Here is a 22112-nt window from a genome sequence, read left to right as displayed (position 1 = left end):
TTTTGAACTACTTGGAGGTCACTCTATATGTTGTTATATTTTGTGTTCTTTCTCTCCTTCACCTATTCCTCTTCACAGAGAGGGGCTTTTACTAGAGGGCACCTTGGGTCCTACAAATCTTCCACCCCCCGAAATGAATGAAGGCTCCTGTGATCCAGCATAGCCAAGGGTAAGGGGCTGCCTTCTCACTTCCATCCTGCAGCCTGGAGTAAGGGAAGAGAGGTGCATAATCCCTTTCCCACAGTGCTTTTGGACTCTAAAGAAAATCTGAAATGGATCTAAAAAAAGTCTTTTGGATGTATGTTTAGCCAATTGTTTGGTGAATGGGATAGATTCCATTAGAATGCATATCCTTTAATCTTTACACACAAACATTTTATATGTTTTATATGCATGTTAGTTTGCACCTATGTCTCATCAATTTCTTTATGCATAAAGCAGCAATTTGTAAGTAATGGATCTTTCACCAGGTATGGAAAATACCTTCATTTCTCTTCTTGGTTTCTCCTGCTAGAGTCAGTAGGAGAGAGAAGAGAGGAGGAATGCTATTCATTTAGCTTTATTGTCAACTAACTTTCATTGAGTACCAAAGCACAGTGCACTTTGCTTTGAGGGAATAATAGTAAAAATTAGATAATAGGTCTTGATGACCTAGATGAAAAAGTATAAAGTTACAACAAATGTCATAGGACAACAACAAGAAAAAAATTGAGAGAGATTTTTCTGTGGTTTTCATTTGACCATTTTCCTTAACAACCAGCAAAAAGGCTGGTTAAAAGTGTAAGCTCTGCAGTCAGACTGCATGGATTCAGACCCTGATCCTGCCACTTACTAGCTGTAAACTTGAGCAAGGTGATGAAGTTCATTGTGCCTCAGCTTCCTCAAATGTAAAATGCGTGTGATGATAGTGCCTATCACATAAAGATACTGTAAGTATTAAATGAGATAATCCATGGAGAGCACTGAGAAAGCAGTTCCTACCTCACAACACACACACAATAAATGTAGTTGTTACTCCTTTGTCCTTTCTCTTCCAAATGTATTTGTATAAAATTGTACGTAAAATGTTAAATATTATAAATAAATATTATTAGTGGTTAGTTAGCCTTTCTACTTCCTAAGCTTCTCTATATATTTGCCCTTTTCCCTCAGTTTAGACTTTTGAAGTTTGTCTATTTCACTCTTTTCAATGAATGATTTAAAATTTATGTTTTTGTTTTTATTTTAATGATGTAATAATTTATCATTATACAATTCCCTCTAATTTCTTTACCTTGTGTTTTTCTAGTTTTCTAAGTTATGACCTCCTTTTGTTTACTTTTAATCTTTCTTTTCTAAGAAAATCTAAACTAGCATCATAATGTAAATATTAATCTATAGCGATTTCATTGTTACTGGGTTTTTTATCGTGGTAAAATATGCATAACATAATATTTATTCATCTTAACCATTTTTAAGTGTACAGTTCCGTGGCACTAAGTACATTCCCACTAATGTGCAATCATCATGACTATGTATTTACAGAACATTTTCATCTTCCCGAACTTAAACTCTGCACCTATTAAACAACAATTCCCCATTCCCTAGTCCTCCAGCCACTGGCAACCACCATTCTATTTTCTGTCTCTATGAATATGATAACTCTATGTATAGCATATTAGGGAAATCATACAATATTTGTCCTTTTCTGGCAAAAACAGGCATCCTTTTCTTGTTGCTGATTGTCTTAGTCCATTTTCTGTTGCTATATCAGAATATCATAGGCTGGGTAATTAATAAAGAATAGAAGTTTATTTGGTACACAGTTCTGGAGACTGGGAAGACCAAGAGCATGGCATCGGCATCTGGCAAGGGATATCATGGCAGAAGACAGAAGATGGAAGGCAGAAGCAAGCACGTGAGACAGAGAGAACATGAGGCATGGACTCCCTTTTATAACAATTCACTCTTGGGATAACTGACCCACTCCAGTGAGAACTACATTATTTCATTCACAAGGGCTCTGCTCTCATGACCCAATCACCTCTTATTAGGCCCCCACCTCAAAACACTGTTGCACTGGGAATTATTTCCAACATATAATTTTGGGAGGACACATTCAAACCACAGCACTGATATTAGAGTAAAATCATCCATTCTTTTCATCACTGAGTATGATGTTAGCTGTGGGTTTTTCATCGAGGTACTTTCCTTCAAGTTTAAATTTCAGTGTTTTTAATCATGAAAGGGTATTGAATTTCATCAAATGCTTTTCTGCATCAATTGAGATGATCATGTGTTTTTCCCTTCATCTGTTAATGTGATGTATTACACTGACTGATTTTTGTAGAATGTTGGAACCATCCTTGCATTCCAGAAACAAATGCTGATTGATGTATCATTCTGTATCATCCTTTTAACAGGCTGCTGGATTTGGTTTGCTGGCACTATTTTATTATTTTTGTATTAATATTTATAAAGGATATGGGTCTGCAGTTTTCTTTTCTTGTAGTTTCTTTCTCTGATTTCGGTAATGCTGACCTCATAGAATGATCTAAGAAGTATTCCTTCCTCTTGGATTGTTTGGAAGAGTTGAAGAAAGATTGGTGTTAATTCTTCTTTAAATGTTGGTAGAATTCACCAGTAAAGCCACCTGTAAATTCGCCAGTAGTATTCACCAGTAAAGTCCCGGGCTTTTCTTTGTTGGAAGGTTTTTGATTACTAATTCAATCTCCTTACATGGCTACAGTTCTATTCAGGTTTTCTACTTCTTCATAATTCAGTGTTGGTAGGCTGTATATTGCTAGGAATTTGTCCATTTCAACTATGGTATTCAATTAGTTGGAATATAATTGTTCATAGTACTCTCTTGCAATTTTTTTTTATTTCTGTAAAATTGGTGTAGTATCCCCTCCTTCATTTCTGAGTTTAGTTGAATCTTCTCTTTTTTCTTAGTCAATCTAGCTAAACGTTCATCAATTTTCTTGATTCTTTCAAGGAGTCTACTTTTCCTATGATTTTCTCCATGTTTTTCTATTCTCTGTTTTACTTATTTCTGCTCTAATCTTTATTTCTTTCCTTTGGATAGCTTTGTGTCTAGTTTGTACTTTTTCTAGTTTCTTAAGGTAGAAAGTTAAATTGTTGATTTGACTTTTTTAATGTAAGCATTTACAGCTATAAATTTCCCTCTAAGTGCTGCTTTTGCTGCATCCCATAAGTTTTGTTATGCTGTGTTTTCATTTGCCTGAAGACATTTTCTAATTTCCCTTGCATTTCTTTTCACCCATTGTTTAAGAGTGGGTTGTTTAATTTCCACATGTTTGTAAACTTTTCAGTTTTTCCTGTGCTGTTAATTTCTAGTTTCAGTTTATTGTGATTGAAAAAAGAAATTTCGCATAATTTCAATATTTTAAATTTCATTAAGACTTGTTTTGTGGTATAACACATGGTCTATCCTGGAGAATGTTCCATGTGCACTTGAGAAAAATATGTATTCTGCTGTTGTTGGAAGGAGAGTTCTGTATATGTCTGTTAGGTCCAATTTGTGTACACTGTTATTCAAGTCCTCTCTTTCCTTATTGATTTTCCATATAGATGGTCTATCCATTATTGAAAGTGGGGTATTAAAATCTCTTACTATTATGGTAGAGCTACCTGTTTCTCCCTTCAATTCTGTCAGTGTTTGCTTCATATATTTTGGAGCTCTGATGTTTGGTGCATTTATATTTATAATTGTTATATCTCCTTGGAGAATTGACTTTTTTCCTTCTATAATGTCTTTCTTTTTCTCTTGTAACAATTCTGACTTAAAGTCTTTTTGCCAGACACTAATGCAGCCACCCCTGGTCTATTTTCATTACTATTCACATGGAATATCTTTTACCATCCTTTCACTTTCTACCTATGTGTGTCCTTAGATCCAAAGTGAGTTTCTTTAGATAGCATATAGTTGAACAGAGTTTTTAAAACTCATTCTTCCAATCTATGTCTTATGATTGGGGTGTATCATCCATTTACATTAAAAGAAATTAAGGATAGATAGGAAAGATTTACTTTTGCTATCTTATTTGTTTTCTGTAAGTCTTATAACTATTTTGTCCCTCATTTCCTCCATTTCTGCCTTCCTTTGTGTTTAGTTGATTTTTTTTGGTGACACATTTTGATTCCTTTCTCATTCCCTTTGTTGTATACTCTACAGATATTTTCTTTGTGGTTACAATGGAAATTACACATAATATCCTAAAGTTATAACAACCTACCTTATAGTGATACTAACTTAATCTCAACTGCATTCAAAATCTCTATTCCAGTACAGTTCCACCTCCACCTTTATATTACTGATGTTACAAGTTACATATTTATACATTGTGTTCACATTGGCATAGATTTAAAATTATTTTTATGCATTTGTTTTTTTAAATCCTTTAGAAAATAAGAAGTAGATTTATAAGCCAAAATTACAAGAATACTGGTATTTATATGTACTTACCTTTACTGGAGAAAACATTACAGTTTTGCCTATTATAAAATTCTCTTTTAACATATTTTTTAAATTGTCTCTCTGTTGGCAGTATTTTTTCTTTCCTTTCAATACTTTAAGTATATCATCCTACTGTGTTGTGTACTGCAAGGTTTCTGTTAGAAATCTACTGGTAATCTTATTGTACATGTATGTGTTGATTTTCTCTGGCTTCTTTCAAGATTCTCTTTGTTTTTAACTTTCCACAGTTTGATTATAATATGTTTCAGTATGGGTCACTTTGGATTTACTCTACCTGGTGTTTGTTGACCTTCTTGTATTTGTATATCCAAGTTTTCCCCCAAATTTGGGTAGCTTTTCATTCTTTATTTCTTCAAATAAACTTTTGTCCTTTTCTCTCTCTTCTGAGACTTCCATAACGTGTACATCAGTCCATTTGATGGTGTCCCATATGTCCCTTAGGCTGTGTTCACTTTTCTTTTCTTTTTTTCTTTTTGTTCCTCAGACTCAATAATTTCAAATAATCTGTCTTCAAGTTTGCTGATTTTTTCTTCTACATGCTTGAATCTGCTCTCTAGTGAATTTTTCAACTCCAGAATTGAATTTCATGTCCAGAATTTGTTTGTGTATTTTTTAAAAAAAATTCTATCTCTTTGTTGATATTCTCATTTTGTTCATATATCCTTTTCCTGATTTCCTTTAATTCTTTCTCCATGTTTTCCTTTAGCTCTTAGAGTATTTAACAAATTTGTTGTCTGGCAAGTCCAATGCTTGTGTTTCTTCAGGGACAGTTTCTGAAGATTTGTTTCTTTGAATTGGCCTTTTTTTCCTGTTTCATTTTATGCCTTATGGTATTTTGTTGAACATTCACCATCTGGCAAAACAGCCACCTCTCCAAGTCTTTGCAGATTGGTGTGGAAGACCATCACTAATTAGCAGGTTGTGTCTTGAGCCTTGGGAGTAGCTCAAGGTGAAGGTTTAAAATCTTCTCAGGTTATTTCTGGGTATACATCCTGCCTGGGCATGTGTATGTATGTGTGTTTTCTGATTTCCCCTGTATACATGACTGCTTTTAAATGTTCTAATTTTCCAAAGAGTCTCACACTAGCTTCTTCTCAAGGCCTTACATATTCTATCATCTTCCTCTGTCCATAATCTCTTGCCCTGGGCATCCAAAGGTTTACATTCCCACTGCAATTTTCATGCACCAAGAGCCCACTACTGCCTTCCACAGTTTCTACTAGACTGAGATACAAGCTATGCCACCATTCCCCATCTTAGTGCCAAGTCAGGCAAGACAGAAAACCAGTCACTTGTGCAGCCCAAAGACAGGGTAGAAGGTTGGAAAGGAGTTCCACATGCTCCTTCCAGCCTGACGGAGGGAACTAGGAATTGGCAGCTTCCTCACAACTGTAATGCATCAGGGAGACGGTGGTACAAGGGTGAGTAAAAACACTGTAAAATATCTTATGGTTTTGAATGTGGCATCTTCTTAATTGAGAGTTCACTTGCTTGCTGTAGATCTTTGACTAGTTTACAGAGTCATCAGTTGTTTTCTAATTGTTCTTTAAAGCTTCCATGGGACAACAAGTACCTGGAGCTTCCTAGTCCACTATCTTGTTGACATCACTCTGATTTCCTCTTTAATGCAAGAGTTATTTAAAAATATGTATCAAAATTTCTATGTGGCTAAAATTTATTAGCTACATGTTTTTTTTATTGTCTAGGGTTCTTTTTTTTTTTTTTTTTGTACTGGAGTCATTGTGATTTCTTTTAAAATATACGGTCATTTTAAAAAATGCTCTAGGAGGTGAGCCGAGACCCACGCGGTGCCAGCGGCCCCTCCCCCCTTGGACCTGGAGGGAAGCGCCAGCAGCTGTGGCAGGACCTGCCAAGGTGAGCTTGGACCCATGTGGTGCTGGGGGTTCATTCTATGGCCACAGATTCTGGAACAGGGCCTAAGGTGGTGTAATATAGCCACTACCACACCAACTGTCACACAAGGACAATTTACTACCACAGAAGCAGCCAGGGCCATTCTACAGGTAATCTACTGCTCACTCGATTACACCAATAGAAGAAGAGTCACCAGTGAAGCTGGCAAATAGAGGAAGAAATCTTTATCCTCATAGCCAACCCCAGAGTAATAGAAGAAGCAAACTCTACCAAATGACCAAACATCTACAAATAAACAAGAAGATGTGACACCACTGAAGGAATACAGCAATGCTCAAATTTCAGACTCCATGGAACAGGAAATCCTTGAAATGTCTGAAAAAGAATTCCAAGCAATGATCTTAAGAAAACTTGAAGAGGTAAAAGAAGACTCAATTAGAGAACACAACAAGAAAAAAATTTCCAGAATATGAAGGAGGAAATTTACAAAGAGATTAATACCTTAAAGTGTAGCAGAGCCCCTAGAAATGAAATATGCACTCAATGAAATAGAAAACACAACAGAGAGCTTGAGCAGCAGGGTAGAGAAAGCAGAAGAAAGAATTTCAGATCTTTTTTTTTTTTTTTTTTTTTTTTAAGATGACCGGTAAGGGGATCTTAACCCTTGACTTGGTGTGGTCAGCACCACGCTCACCCAGTGAGCGAACCGGCCATCCGTATATGGGATCCGAACCCGGGGCCTTGGTGTTATTAGCACCGCACTCTCCCGAGTGAGCCACGGGCCGGCCCAGAATTTCAGATCTTGAAGACAGTCTCTTTGAAATAACCCAGGCAGACTAAAAAATAAAAAATAAAAAAGGAAAAAAGAATTTAAAATAATGAGGAAAATGTAAGAGAGATAGCAGACAACCTCAAGCACTCTAACATCCAAATTGTGGGGGTTTCAGAAGGGAAGGGAAAAGGAAAATGTATTGAAAACCTATCAAGGAAATAGTAAAGGAAAACTTCCCAGGAAAAGGGAGAGATACAGACCTTTAGATCCAGGAAGCTTAAAGGTCCCCAAACAGATTCAATCCAAAAAGATCCTCCCCAAGACACATTATAGTTAAAGTTGTAAAGCTCAAAGACAGAGAGAATTCTAAAAGTAGCAAGAGAAAAGCATCAAGTCACCTATAGGGGAACCCCCACCAGGCTAACAGCAGACTTCCCTACCAAAACCTCACAGGCCAGAAGACAGTGGAATGATATATTCAAAATACTAAAAGAAAAAAAATTGCCAGCCAAGAATTCTTTACCCAGCAAGGCTCTTCTTCAGAAATGAGGAAGAAATAGTGTATTTCCCAGACAAACAAAAGCTGTGGGAGTTCACCACCCTACAACCAGCCCTGCAAGAAATTCTCAAGGGAGTCCTTCATCTGAAATCTGAATAACGATGACCACTATCACAAATACACAAGACAGAACAAAACCCACTTTTAAAACAAAAATGCCAGAGAGAAAGAGAAAGAAGCTAAATCATGCCACCTTAAATTTCCAACTAACATTGAGGAAGAGAAATAAAAGGGGAAGTAATGATCAAAAGATATTTTAATCATCTAAACAAAAAGCAGTTAAATGACAGGAATTAAACATTACCTGTCAATAACTACTCTAAACTTCCCATCCAAAAAACACAGACTGACTAATTGGATTAAAAAGCTAGACCCAATTATATGCTGTCTTCAAGAGACCCATCTCACCTGTAGAGACACACACAGACTAAAAGTGAAGGGATGGAAAAAGATATACCATGAAAATGGTAACCAAAAATGAGCAGGGGTAGCTATTCTTATATTGGACAAAATAGACTTTAAACCAAAAACCTAAAAAGAGACAAAGAAGGCTACTACATAATGATAAAAGGATCTATCCAGCTAGAAGACATAACAATCATAAAAATGTATGCACCCATAATGATAAAAGGATCTATCCAGCTAGAAGACATAACAATCATAAACAGGTATGCACCCAATACCGGAGCACCCAGATATATAAAGCAAACACTCTTAGACCTAAAGAAAGAAATAGGCCCTAATACACTAATAGTGTGTGATCTGAACACCCCTCTTTTCTTCCAACAAAGAAAAGTCCAGGTCCGGATGGTTTTACAGCTGAATTCTATTAAACTTTTAAAGAGGAGTTAATACCAATTGTCCTCAAACTCTTCCAAGCAATTGAAACAGAAGCTATTCTCCCAAGCTCATTCTATGAGGCCAACATGACTCTGATACCAAAACCAGATAAAGACACAATGAAAAAAGAAAATTGCAGGCCGATATCCTTGATGAACATAGATGCAAAAATCCTCTATAAAATATAAGCAATCAGAATACAGCAACACTTTAAAAAAATTATACACCATGATCAAGTGGGATTTGATCCCAGCGATGCAAGGATGGTTCAACATACGAAAGTCAATAAATGTGATACACCACATCAACAAACTCAAGGACAAAGACCATATGATTATCTCAATAGATGCTGAAAAAGCATTTGACAAAGTTCAACATCCCTTCATGATAAAGACTCTCAACAAATTAGGTATAGAAAGTATCTCAACACAATAAAAGCCATCTATGACAAACCCACCACCGGTATCATTCTGAATGGGGAAAAACTGAGGGTTTTTCCCTTAAGAACAGGAACAAGACAAGGATGCCCACTCTTACCACTTCTATTTAACATAGTACTGGAGGTACTAGCCAGAGCAATCAGGCAAGAGAAAGAAATAAAGGGAATCCAGATCGGAAAAGATGAAGTCACACTGTCTCTATTTGCAGATGACATGATACTATACATAGGAAAACCTAAAGAGTCTATCAAAAAACTCCTAGAGCTGGTTAATAAGCTCAGTAACATTGCAGTATACAAAATAAATGCCGCCAAATAAGTTGAATTTATATACTCAAATAATGATCTAACACAAAGAGAAAGAGAGAAAGTAAGCCCCTTTACAATTGTCATGAAAAATAAAACACCTAGGGATCAATTGAACCAAGGAGGTGAAAGATCTCTACAATGAGAACTACAAACCACTACTGAAAGAAATTAAAGAAGACACAAAAAGATGGAAAGATATTCCATGCTCTTGGATTGGAAGAATTAACACTGTGCAAATGTCTATACTACCCAAACGATCTACAGATTCAATGCAATCCCCATCAAAATACCAATGACATCCTTCACAGAAATGGAAAAAGCAATCTTAACTTTCATATGGAACAACAAAATACCCTGAATAGCCAAAGCAATTCTTGAACAAAAAAAAATAAAGCTGGAGGCATAACACTATCTGACTTCAAATTATACTACAAAGCTACAGTAATCAAAACAGCATGGTACTGGCATAAAAACAGACACTTGGCCAGTGGAGCAGAATAGAGAACCCAGAAAACACCTCTCAGGCTTACAGCCATCTGATATTTAACAAAGGCAACAAAATCCTACATTGGGGAAAAGACTGCCTCTTCAATAAGTAGTGCTGGGAAAATTGGATATCCATATGCAGAAGAATGAAACTAGACATGCACCTCTCACCACATACTAAAATCAACTCAAAATGGATTAAAGACTTAAGTATAAGACATGAAACTGTAAAAATTACTAAGGGAAAATATAGGTGAAACACTTCAGGAATTAGATCTGGATACAGACTTTATGAACATGAGCCTGAAAGCACAAGCAACAAAAGAAAAAAAAAAATGGGACTATATCAAACTCAAAAGCTTCTGCACCACAAAGGAATCAATAGAGTGAAATGACAACCGACAGAGTGGGAGAATATTTATGCTAACTATGCATCTGACAAGGGGTTAATATCCATAATATACAAGGAACTCAAGCAATTACACAGTTAAAAATCAAATAACCCAATTAAAAAATGGGCAAAGGAGCTGAATAGACATTTTTCACTGGAAGACATACAAATGGCCAACAGATACATGAAAAAATGCTCAACATCACTAGTCATCAGGGAAATGCAGATTAAAACCACATTGAGGTACCACCTCACTCCAGTTAGACTGGCTATGATCAAAAAGATGGTGAATAACAAATTCTGGTGAGGGTGTGGAGAGAAGGCAACACTCCTGCACTGTTGGTGAGACTGTAAATTAGTACAACCATTATGGAAAACAGTATGGAAGTTTCTCAAACAACAACAGATAGATCTTCCATATGATCCAGCAATCCCACTTCTTGGTATATATCCAGAGGAATGGAAATCATGTTGAAGGGATGCCTGCACTCCCATGTTCATTGCAGCTCTGTTTACAATAGCCAAGACAACCTAAATGTCCATTGATGGATGATTGGATAAGGAAACTGTGGTATATATACACCATGGAATACTAGTCTGCCATGAAAAAGAATGAAATTCTCCCATATGTAACAACATGGATGAGCTTGGAGAAACTTATGTTGAGTGAAATAAGCAGAGCACAGAGGGATAAATACTGCATGTGCTCACTCAGAAGTCGGAGCTAAGAGAGAAAGAAGGAAGGAAAGACCACAGTGGTGCGTTGGACTTGCAGAGGGAGAGAACATACCTTGTGATACAAAGTGGAGTTGCGGGGAGGGAGAAAGAGGTTGGGGATAATTGGGTGGGGGACATGGGGTATAACTGCAATTTGTGGTAATGGGCATGCTGCCAGTATGGATCTGGACTTCACATCTTGGGCATGAAAGGTGACAATCAGCTCTGTATCTAGTGAATATTCATAACCAATAAAAATAAATAAATAAATAAATAAACTAATTTTAAAATGCTCTACAAATGTTTGAAAATATTGGGTATTGTCTGTTGTTATAAATTTATACATACTTATTAAATTATGCTAGAGTACTGTGTTATTCAAATAATATATACTTATTTTACCCAGTTGATCTATCAATTTTTGAGAGAATAATACAAATTTTTCCACCATGAGTGTGGATTCATCCATTTCTCATCATATTATAAGAGTTTTGGCTTTGTTATATTGTTACTTACATCTTCCTGATAGATTGTGCCCCTTTTTGTTTTGCTTAATGCCTTTTGCTTTGAATTTTTATTAATACTTTTGCTTTTATTAATTTGCCATTCATTCTTAATTTTCGTTACAATCTACCTGGTTACATTTTAAAAATATTTTTATTTTCAACCTTCTATGTCTTTTTAATTTTACATATATATTTCATAATAAGCATAAACCCGAATCTAACTTTTTTGTTTCATCTACCCTCCCTTTTTTTCTTTTAAAAGAGAGTGTTAACCCATCCATATTTAGGTTTTTACTTATTTCTGACACTTTATGTTCTGTTTTGTATTTGTCATGCTTTCTGAGTTTCCTCCACCTCTCTCAACACACTCTGTATTTGCTATCATTTACTGAAATAATTGCATTTTCTTGGTGCTCTTTTTATTTCTTTTAAAAATTCTGTCTGGAGAATTTACATCTAATTTCCAATGTTTCTCAAAACGGAGTCCAGGATCAATTGTATCACAATCACCTTGGCTGGTTTTAATTTTTTTATTGTGATAAAACATACGTAAGATTTACCATTATAAGTATTATTAAGTGTATAGTCCTATGATATTAAGTAAATTAACATTGTTTTGTAACCATGTCCATTAACTGTCCATCTCTATAACTTTTTCATCATCTCAAACTAAAACTGTACCCATTACACAATAATTCCTTATTCCTCCCTACCCCTAGGCCTTGGTAACCACCATTCTATTTTTTTTATCTCTATGAATTTGACTATTCCAGGTATCTCCTATAAGTGGAATCATACAATATTTGTCCTTTTGTGTCATATCTGGCTTATTTCACTCAACAAAATGTCTCCAAGATTTGTCTGTTTTGTAGCAAGTATCAGAATTCCATTCCTTTCAAAGGCTAAATCATATTCCATTGTACATATATACCATATTTTATTTACCCATTCATTCTTTACTGGACATTTGGGTTGCTTCCACATGTTAGCTGTTGTGAATATAGATGCTATGAACATGAGTGTGCAAATATCTGTTTGAGTCCCTGCTTTTAATTCTTTTGGGTATATACCCAGAGTGGAAGTGGTACTGCTGGATCAGATGGTAATTCTATGTTTACATTTTGAGGAATCACAATATTGTTTTCCACAGTAGCTGCACCATTTTACATTTCTACCAGCAGTGCACAAATGTTGTAATTTCTCCACATACTCACCAAGTCTTCTTGTTTTCTTTCTTTCTTTTTATTTATTTATTTTTAATAATAGTCATCCTAATGTGTGTGAACTGGCATCTGATTATGGCTTTAATTTGCATTTCCCTAGTGATTAGTGATGAGTATCTTTTCATGTGCTAGTTGGCCATTTGCATATCTTTTAAATCTTCTTTGGAGAAATGTCTATTCAAGTCCTTTGCCTATTTTTGAATTGGGTTTTTTGTTGTTTTTAATTGATACAGATTGAATTGCATCCCCCAAGTTTTATGTATTAGAAGCTTGATCCACACTGTGACAGTTTAAGATGGTGGGAAATCCTATTACAGTAATTAAAAGGTGGGGTCCTGAAGAGGTGATTAGAACTCAGGACCATGCCCTAATGAATGAATTAATAATGGTGGTCATGGGCATGGTTCTGAGGCCTTTAAAAGGAGAGCACACGAGAGTCTCTCTCTCTCTCTCTGCTGCACCATTCTCACCACATGAGACCCTGCATTGCTGAAATCACCACCAAAGAAGGCCCTCACCGTAAGTGTTCCCTGAACTTTGGACTTCCCAGACTCTGAAACTTTAAGCAATAAATTTTGTTATATTACAAAGTACCCAGTTCCAAGTATTTTGTTATAAGCAATAGAAACGGACTAATACATTGAGTTTTAGGAGTTCTTTATATATTCTAGATATTAAAACTTTATCAGATACGTGATTTGCAAATATTTTCACCCATTCTGTGGGTTGCCTTTCTACTCTGTTGATAATGTTCTTTGATGCACAACCCGGGGCATTTTTTAAAGTGTAGACTGTAGAGTCCCATTCTAGACGTACAGAATCAGAATGCCTGGAGGGTGGAGTAGGAGCATCTGTATTTGTAAAAGGGGTACCAGGTGAACAGTCAGACAGGACGAGTAAGTTCTGGTATACTACTAAAGAGTAGGGTGACGATAGTTAACAATGATGTATTGTATATTTCAAAACAGCTAGAAGAGAGGATTTTGAATGTTCTCACCTCAGGAAAACAATAAATGTTTGAGATGATGTTATGCTAATTACCCTGATTTGATCACTACGTACTGCATACTCATACATGTATGCAAATATCACATTGTACCCCATAAATACATACAAATATCGTGTCAAGTAAAAATAAAACATTTAAAAAAATGTAACAGGTGATTACTAGGCCCCTCTGTTTTAGTTCTTGCCCCTAAAGTTTTGGCTAGCATTTAAAAACATTTTTTGGCATAAATTTTGAGAATTGACCAGGATATCCTGATTCTTTCCTAAGGAAAGAAAAATTCTAACACAATTTTACTCCTCTCCATCCAGAACCTGATGTTTTAGTGAAATTAGATGGAGTTTTAGTTCTTGATTGTTACTAATTTTTTTGTATTATCCCTTCATATTGTTGGGAATTGTTTCTTTGTAACTGCATTAAGCCTCACAGCCACATTACCAACAGCTTTTTTTTAGACTTAACTATAAATATCAGAACTTTCTTTGACTACCACTGATTTTTGAATATTTTGGCTTCTCAGTATATAGATTAATATTTCATTTGTTGGATTATATCCTTGAGCAATGTTTTCAGACCATGAGCAATAAATCTTCTAATTTCCTAGGTGTCGATAGTTGCTTTTATTTTGTCCTTATATATTGATATTTTAGCCATTGATTACAACTACAAGTCAAAATAATTTTCTTTCACATATACTCATTTGAATTTTGTCATGCTTGCAACTCTACTGTCATCCAGACTCCTATAATATAGATGAAAAGTCTGTTCTGCAAAAATAAGTCTGATTCTCATCTCTTTATTGATAACTTATTTTTTTCTTTTTGTTTTGGTTTTATAAATCATTCTCTCCCTCTTTCTCGCTCTGGAATTTTTTAGCCCATCTCTTTATCTTTGGAACTTAGAAATATCACCATGACATATGTTTTCTCTCCCTCTCAGTCATTATTCCTACTTAGTACTCAGTAGCCCTTCAAAATCAACAAAAATTTTCTCTGATTATGTATGTCATCAGTTATCTCCCCAACTCCTCAGTGTCTCTGGTCTTTACTCCTGGAATAGGCTGATGATGGTTTCTGGGATGTTTTTCCTCAATTTGTCTTTATTCATATTTCATATCTATTTGTTTCTTGACTTTTTGTTTTAAAATACACATTCCTTTTATCTCCCATATTAATTTCTATCTTTAGCCGTCTCCATTTATTATCAAGAACTTCTATCGAGTTATTTTATTTTGGCAATAGTTTTAACTTTATTTTTTGGTGTCCTTTTCTTATGTTATTCTTTTCAGTGTCTGTTTTTCACCTTGGCCTTTTTCTTTCATGCGACTAGTTTTATTAAAATGTATTGTAATTCTTAAATTCCCATTCATAATTAAAATGAGGAACTAGTTGGATTGCACTGGAAAGCTGGTCTGGGTTTCCACACACTGAGCAGATCTATTTAATCATTTCCTCTTTTTCTGCTCTGTGGAGATCTGGGAGTACTTCAGTTTTGGTTCTGCCTTATGATGTGGTTCCAACACCCATTCTAGGAACCCTTCTACAGTCATATTTATAAAATTTATGAAATTATTTTTCAGTTTTAATCACGGAGCACTTGTTACAGCCAATCCCTCTATAAATATGGCGTGTGGGAGAATTTGTTTTAGAGTCAGCACATTAATTAATTTCCCAGAAGGAAATTCTGGTCTACTCCTACATCCTATAGTTGCTAACCCTATGCTTGAAATTTCTCTGTTCTCTCCTGCAGACTTTTGAGTGTGGTTTTTCCCTGCTGATTTATTGATTACACAAATTCTGTTTTCTTTCTATCTTCCAGGAGTTTCTCAAAACTTATGATCTACAGTAGAACTGTCCTATTTTCCTGCAGTATTATGGATGTATTCTGCCTTAAGTCATTTGTCATGTTAATGAAATTTTGAGATGGATGTAAAATAAATGGCTATTATTGGCCTGCTATTTGAATTCAGAAGTTCAGGGTTAACTTAAATAGAAGTTTTCACAAGTTTTCCCTTCTTTTCTAATCACAGTCATAATATAAGCAACCTAGAAAGTTCAGGAATGTTTTTAGATTAAAAGTATTTGCAGGTCATTTAAAATTTTTTTCAGCATTATACCTGTCAATGGCTTGAAGATCATTGGCTGGATTCCAAGTAGGATCAAATAATATAACAACATTGGCACCAACAAAATTGAGTCCTAGTCCACCAGCCCTGGAGGAAACAGAAAAGAGCACAATAAAAGAGCAAAAACTCATTGTTGTACCAGGTTTCTGTAGCTAAAAGAATACAATATTGCATTAACATCATGAAAGTAAGATGATTAAAACACAAATATGCTGCAAATGAAACACCCATGGCATAATATTTTCTACCACTCCAGAAAATCCCTAAAAAATTGACCATTAGAACCCACGTAAATAGGTTGTGCTGGTTTTTACATCTCTTTTATACTCAAATACTATATCTGCAAGATTTTCCTAATGTAATTTTAAAATCTTTTAGCATATTCCAGGTAAATAAAGAAATACATACATTTAAAAACTCAATCCAGGAATAAACACGCTACTCTTCATTCCTCCCACCAAGTGCAGCTAAAAATCCTGGATATTATATTCAAAATAAACTTAAGACTCTACAAGGTGGAGAGAAGACAGACAGGCTAGGAACTACAAGACCTAAGGAATAACATGGCAGTGAATTCCCTGGCTTTCTTGTTGCTTAATATATCCCAGGCTGGGCTCTGGAGAAGCTAGCAAACTGGAAAAGTTGTCACAGAAAATGCCCCAAGAAAAGCCTTTTCCCTTTAGCCTAGTTCCCTTTAGAACCAGGAAAGGTTTGCAAGACAGAAAAACGTTAGACAATCACTACCCTACTCTTGTCAAACGCCAATGAACAATCTGTGGCTCCATCCCCACCCTAGTCAGCAAAGGCTGAGTGTAGATGCTAGACTTTCATTCTTGCCTGGCTATAATGAGGCGCCCACCACTCATCCCTGCTGGGGTGACTCCGAAGAAGACTGAGTTAGGAGCTGTAGCTTTCATTTTCTGCCCAGTGATAACAGGGTTTCCCTCCATGATGTCAGGGGAGGCCATGTGGGAGCAGTAATGAAGCACCTCCCTCTCAGAGTGTCAGTAGAGGCCCAACAGGGAACATGGATTTCCACCCCTACTTGGCCAGCAGGGTGTCAGAGGAGGCATACTTAAAATGGAAGACTTAAATAAGATAGTGAATCTCAAGATGTAATAATACTCATAATACTCAAAATGTCTAGATACAATAAAAATCACTTATACCAAAAACCAGGAAAATCTCAGCTTGATTGAGAAAAGACAACCAACAGATGACAATACTGAGATGAATCAGATGTTGGAATTATCTTACAAGGATTTTAATGCAGCCATCATAAAATGTTTCGGCAAGCAATTACAAAATGCTTGAAACAAACTCTAAAAACAGTCTCAGCAAAGAAAGAGAGAATATAAATAAGAACCAAATGAAAATCTTAGCATGGAAATATAGTTGACATATAAAACTTGCTAGATGGGCTCAATAGCCTTAGAGACATGAGGGACAATAACCAAAGAGCTAACACTCATTATCATTGGAGTACCAGAAAGAAAAGAGAGTGAGACTGAAAAAGTATAGTTGTCCATCCTTATCCACAGTTTTGCTTCCTGCAGTTTGAATTACCAGTGGTCAACTGTGGTCTGAAAATATTAATTGGAAAATCCCAGAAATAAAGAATTCATAAGTTTTAAATTGTGCAACGTTCCAAGTAGTATGAAGAAATTTTACACCCTCCTACTCCATGCTGCCCAGGACACAAATCATCCCTTTGTCCAGCTTATCCTCACTGTACACACTACCGGCCTACTAGTCACTTAGTAGCCATTTTAGCTATCAGATTGACTGTCACAGTATCACAGTTCTTGTGTTCAAGTAATCCTTATTTGACTTAATAATAGCCCCAATGTGCAAACTTTTATCATAGTATATTGTTATAATTGTTCTATTTTATTATTAATTGTTGTTGTTAATATCATACTGTGCCTAATTTATAAATTAAACTTTATCATAGGTAGTTATGTATAAGAAAAACACAGTATACATAGGATTCAATACTGTCCACGGTTTCAGGCATCCACTGTGGGTCTTGGGACATATCCCCTGTTGATAAGGGGGAACTACTATGTTCAAAGAAATATGGCTGAAAACCTCCCACATTTGGCAAAAAAAACATAAACCTAAAGATTCAAGAAGCTAAGTGAACTCCAAACAGGATAAACCCAAAGAAATCCATGCCAATGTCATTATTAAACTTTTAAAAACAAAAGACAAAGAAAAGAACCTTGAAAGCAGCCAAAGAAACACAACGAATTATCTTTAGGAAAACACCAATTCAACTGACTGAATTTCTCAACAGAAACCTTGGAAGCCAGAAGCATGTGACACAATCATTTTCAAGTGCTGAAAGAAAACAGCCATCAGCTCGGAATTCTATATCTGACAATATCTTCAGAAAGAAAAGAGAAATCATGACATTCTCAGATAAAGGAAAACCAAGAGACTTTGTCACCAGCATACTTAATCTAAAAGACTGACTAAAGGAAGATCTTTAAACAGAAAGAAGATGATAACACAAGGCTTGGTACTTCAGAAAGAAAAGAGGAACGTCAGCATGAATAAAAATAGGGTGGATATAAAAACCATTCTATTTCTGATGAGTTTCATCAATCATATTTCATGATTAAAGGAAAATTATAACACCATCTGACATGCTACTCGATGCACATAGAGGAAATACCTAGAGCAATTACTTTAAAAGTGGAATAGGTAAAGAGACGTAAATGCCAGTAAGATTTCTATGCTCCATTCAGACTGGTAAAGCTGTACACCAGTAGACAGTGAGAAGACACCATGCGTATTGTAATACCTAGAGCAGCCTCTAGGAAAACTATACAAAGCAATAAACTCAAAAACACTGTAAGTACATAAATATAGAATCCTAAAAATGTTTAAATAAGAGAAACAGTGGACCCAGAAACAGAAAAAAAAAAAAAAAATTAAAGAAAAGATATCAATAATCAGCTTAAATGTAATGACCTAAATATACCATTTAAAATCAGAGATTGGCAGAGTGGATAAAAAAAAAAAAAAACATAATCCAACAATATGCTGCCTACAAAATCACACTATAAATATGATGACATAGGTAGGCTGAAAGGATAAAATGGTAAAAGATATATGCAAACATTAGAAAGAAGCAGGAGTGGCAATATTAACATTAGATAATGTAGACCTCAAAGCAAAGAAAGTTACTAGAGAAAACAGGACATGATGATAAAAAAAACCCCTCAATCTATCAGGTGAACACAACAACAAAAAAAATAGAACTGAAAGGTACATGAAGTCAAATTAATAAAGCTTGAAAAGAGAAATAGACAAATTCACAATTATAGCTGAGGATTTCCACATCACACACTCAGCAACTGATAGACTTGATAGAGAAAAATAAGTAAGGATAAATAAAACAAACCTCAACAAATTTAAAACAATTGAAGTCACACTGAGTATGTTCTCTGACCATAATGAAATCAAACTAGAAATACGTAACAGGAAGATAAAGGAAAATTTTCCAAACACTTGGAAATTAAACAACATACATCTAAATAGCCTGTAGGTCAAAGAGGAAATCTTTAAAAAAAAAAAAAAATTAAAAACACATAGAATGACAAGAATTTAATAAAAATGAAAATACAACATATCAAATTACACAGGATGCAACTAAAGCAGTGCTTAGAGGAAAATTTATACTACTAAATACATTAGAATAGAATAAAGGTCTCAAATAATCTGATGTTCTACTCCCAAAAAACTGGGGAAAAAAGAGAACAACTCAGAGCAGGCAAAAGGAAGAAAATAATACATATAAGAGTAGAAATCAGTACAATTGAACACGGAAAAACAATAGAGAAAAATTGATAAAACAAAAAACTGGTTCTTTGATAAACTTCTAGTAAGAATGACAAAGACAAAGAGAAAATACACAAATTACCACCATCAGGAATGAAACGGGATATCACTACAGATCCTGCAGCTATTAAAGTGATAAGTGAATACTCTGAACAACTTCATACTCATAAATTCAACAAGTTAGAAGAAATGAACCAATTACGCAAAACCCACAAACTACTAACATCAACTAAATGAAATAAACAACTTGAATAGTCCTATAACCATTAAAGAAATTGAATATATATTTAAAAAATTATTAGGAAAGAAAAATCTACAGGCCCAGATGTTTCCATTGGAGAATTTTACCATTTACAGAAGAATTAACACCAGTTTTACAGAAGCTATTCCAGAAAATAGAAGAGAAAGAAACATTTCTCAACTCATTGTATAAGATTAGTATTACCCTGATACCAAAGCCAAAGACAGTGGAAAAAAAGAAAATTACACACCAATATCTCTCACGAACTTAGATGCAAAAATCCTTAACAAAATATTAGTAAATAAAATCCAGCAATGTATAAAAAACTAACTATCTTTACCAACTGAGATTTATTCCAGGAATGCAAGGCAGTTTCAGCATTTGAAATCAATCAATGTAATCTACTCAGGCTAAAGAAGAAAAATCACACGACCATATCAATTAATACAGAAAAAGTATTTGACAAAATCCAGTACCCATTCATGAGAATTTCTCAGGAAATTGGGAATCAAGGAAAAATTCTTCAACTTAATAAAGAGCTCCTACTAGGAAGCACAGCTGACATCACACTTAACGATGAAAGGCTGAACGCTTTCCTCTCTAAGAGTGGGAACAAAACAATGATTTCCTCTCTCACCACTCTTCAACATAGTATTTCCAGTAAGTAAAAAAAGAGAAGATATACAGATTGGAAAGGAAGAAATTAAACTGTCCTTATTTACAGATGACACGATTATCTATGTAGAAAATTTCAAGGAATCCATGAAAAAAACAAACTGCTAGAATTAATAAGTAAGTTCAGCAAAGTTGCAGGGTACAAGATTAATATGCAAAAAGCAATGTGTTGCCATATCCTAACAATCAACGTGTGGAAACTGAAATAAAAAAATATAATACCATATACAATCACTTCAAGGAAAATGAAATGCTTAAATATAATGAAGCACATACAGGATTTGTATGCTGCAAATTATAAAATGCTGATGAAAGAAATCGACAAAGATCTAAATAAATGGAGAGATCTACCATGTTCATGGATTGGAATGCTCAACATAGTAAAGATGTCAATTATTCCCAAATTGAGCTATAATGCAATTCCTATCAAAATCTCAGCAAGGTTTTTTGTAGACATAGACAAGCTTATTCTAAAATTTATATGAAAAGGCACAGGTCCTTGAATAGCTAAAACAATCTTGAAAAAAAAAAAAAGAATAACTTGGAGGAATCACTTGACCTATGTAGATAGCTATAGTGATCAAGACAGTGTGGTACTAGCAGAGGGAGAGATACAGATCAATGATACAAAACAGTGATCCGAGAAACAGACCTACACAAATATGCCAAGTGATTTTTGACAAAGGTACAAAAGCAATTCGATGGAGGAAATATAGACTTTTCAACAAATAATAATGCAGCAATTGGACATCCAGATACAAAAAACTGAATCTCAATGTGAATCTCACACTGTACATAAAAATTAACTCAATCACAGACTTAAATAGAAAATGTAAAACTATGAAACATTTAGGGAAAAAATAGGAGAAAATCCTCAAGATCTACGGTTAGGCAAAGAGTTTTAGACTTGATGCCAAAAGGATGATCCATAAAAATAAATATTTATAAATTGGACTTCATTTATTTATTTTTATTTATTTATTTATTTACTTTATTAGACATACATGTGGGGTACAACGTTGATTTTCAATAAATGTGTACAATGTGTGGTGTTTAGATCAGTATAGTTAGCTTATTCCTCATTACGATACGCAATCATTCTTTGTGTCCATCAACCAATTCCTCATTAGCCCCCCTCCCTCTGCCCCTCCCCTCCCCTTTTCCACTTCTAGTTTTCTAAAAGTTTAGCATATTACTGTGATTGTTTCTTTCTTTCTTTCTTTCTTTCTCTCTTTATTGTTCATTTGTTTATTTATGGATTCAGCTCCTGGTTACGAGTGAAAACATGCAGTATTTCTCTTTCTGTACCTGGGTTGTGTCACTTAGAATAATTTTCTCCAGCAAAATTAAAAACTTTTACTATAGGAAAGACCCTGTTAAACAATGAAAAATAGCTATGGACTGAAAGGAAAAATCTACAAACCACAAAGGACTACTATTTAAGATATAGAAAGAACTTTCAAAACTCAATGGTCAACAGACAATCCAACCAGAAAATAAACAAGAAACATGAAGAAACATTTCACCGAAGATGATGTCTATAGATAGCAAATAAGCACACGAAGAGATGCTCAATATTATTAAACATTAGGGAAATGCAAGTTAGAACGACAATGAGA

The 22112-nt window shown here is 34.9% G+C and overlaps 1 protein-coding gene across 8 annotated transcripts in view; it reads right to left on the bottom strand.

Annotated features, from left to right (window-relative positions):
* The window catches only part of ERCC6L2 (ERCC excision repair 6 like 2), a 158226-nt gene that overhangs the window by 59664 nt on the left and 76450 nt on the right, over positions 1–22112 (bottom strand). For 7 of the 8 annotated variants that reach the window (XM_063109443.1, XM_063109445.1, XM_063109448.1 and 4 more), the window contains one exon: positions 15720–15815. The exons of the other annotated variant lie outside the window; for it this stretch is intronic. In XM_063109443.1, the coding sequence (XP_062965513.1) occupies positions 15720–15815 (96 nt within the window). The remainder of the gene's footprint in view (positions 1–15719; positions 15816–22112) is intronic. 8 annotated transcript variants of the gene reach the window in all.

This window comes from Cynocephalus volans, chromosome 10, assembly GCF_027409185.1.
Source record: "Cynocephalus volans isolate mCynVol1 chromosome 10, mCynVol1.pri, whole genome shotgun sequence".
In the NCBI taxonomy this organism is placed as follows: domain Eukaryota; kingdom Metazoa; phylum Chordata; class Mammalia; order Dermoptera; family Cynocephalidae; genus Cynocephalus; species Cynocephalus volans.
Note: the sequence above shows the minus strand (reverse complement) of the source record. Positions and strands in the feature narration are given on the sequence as shown.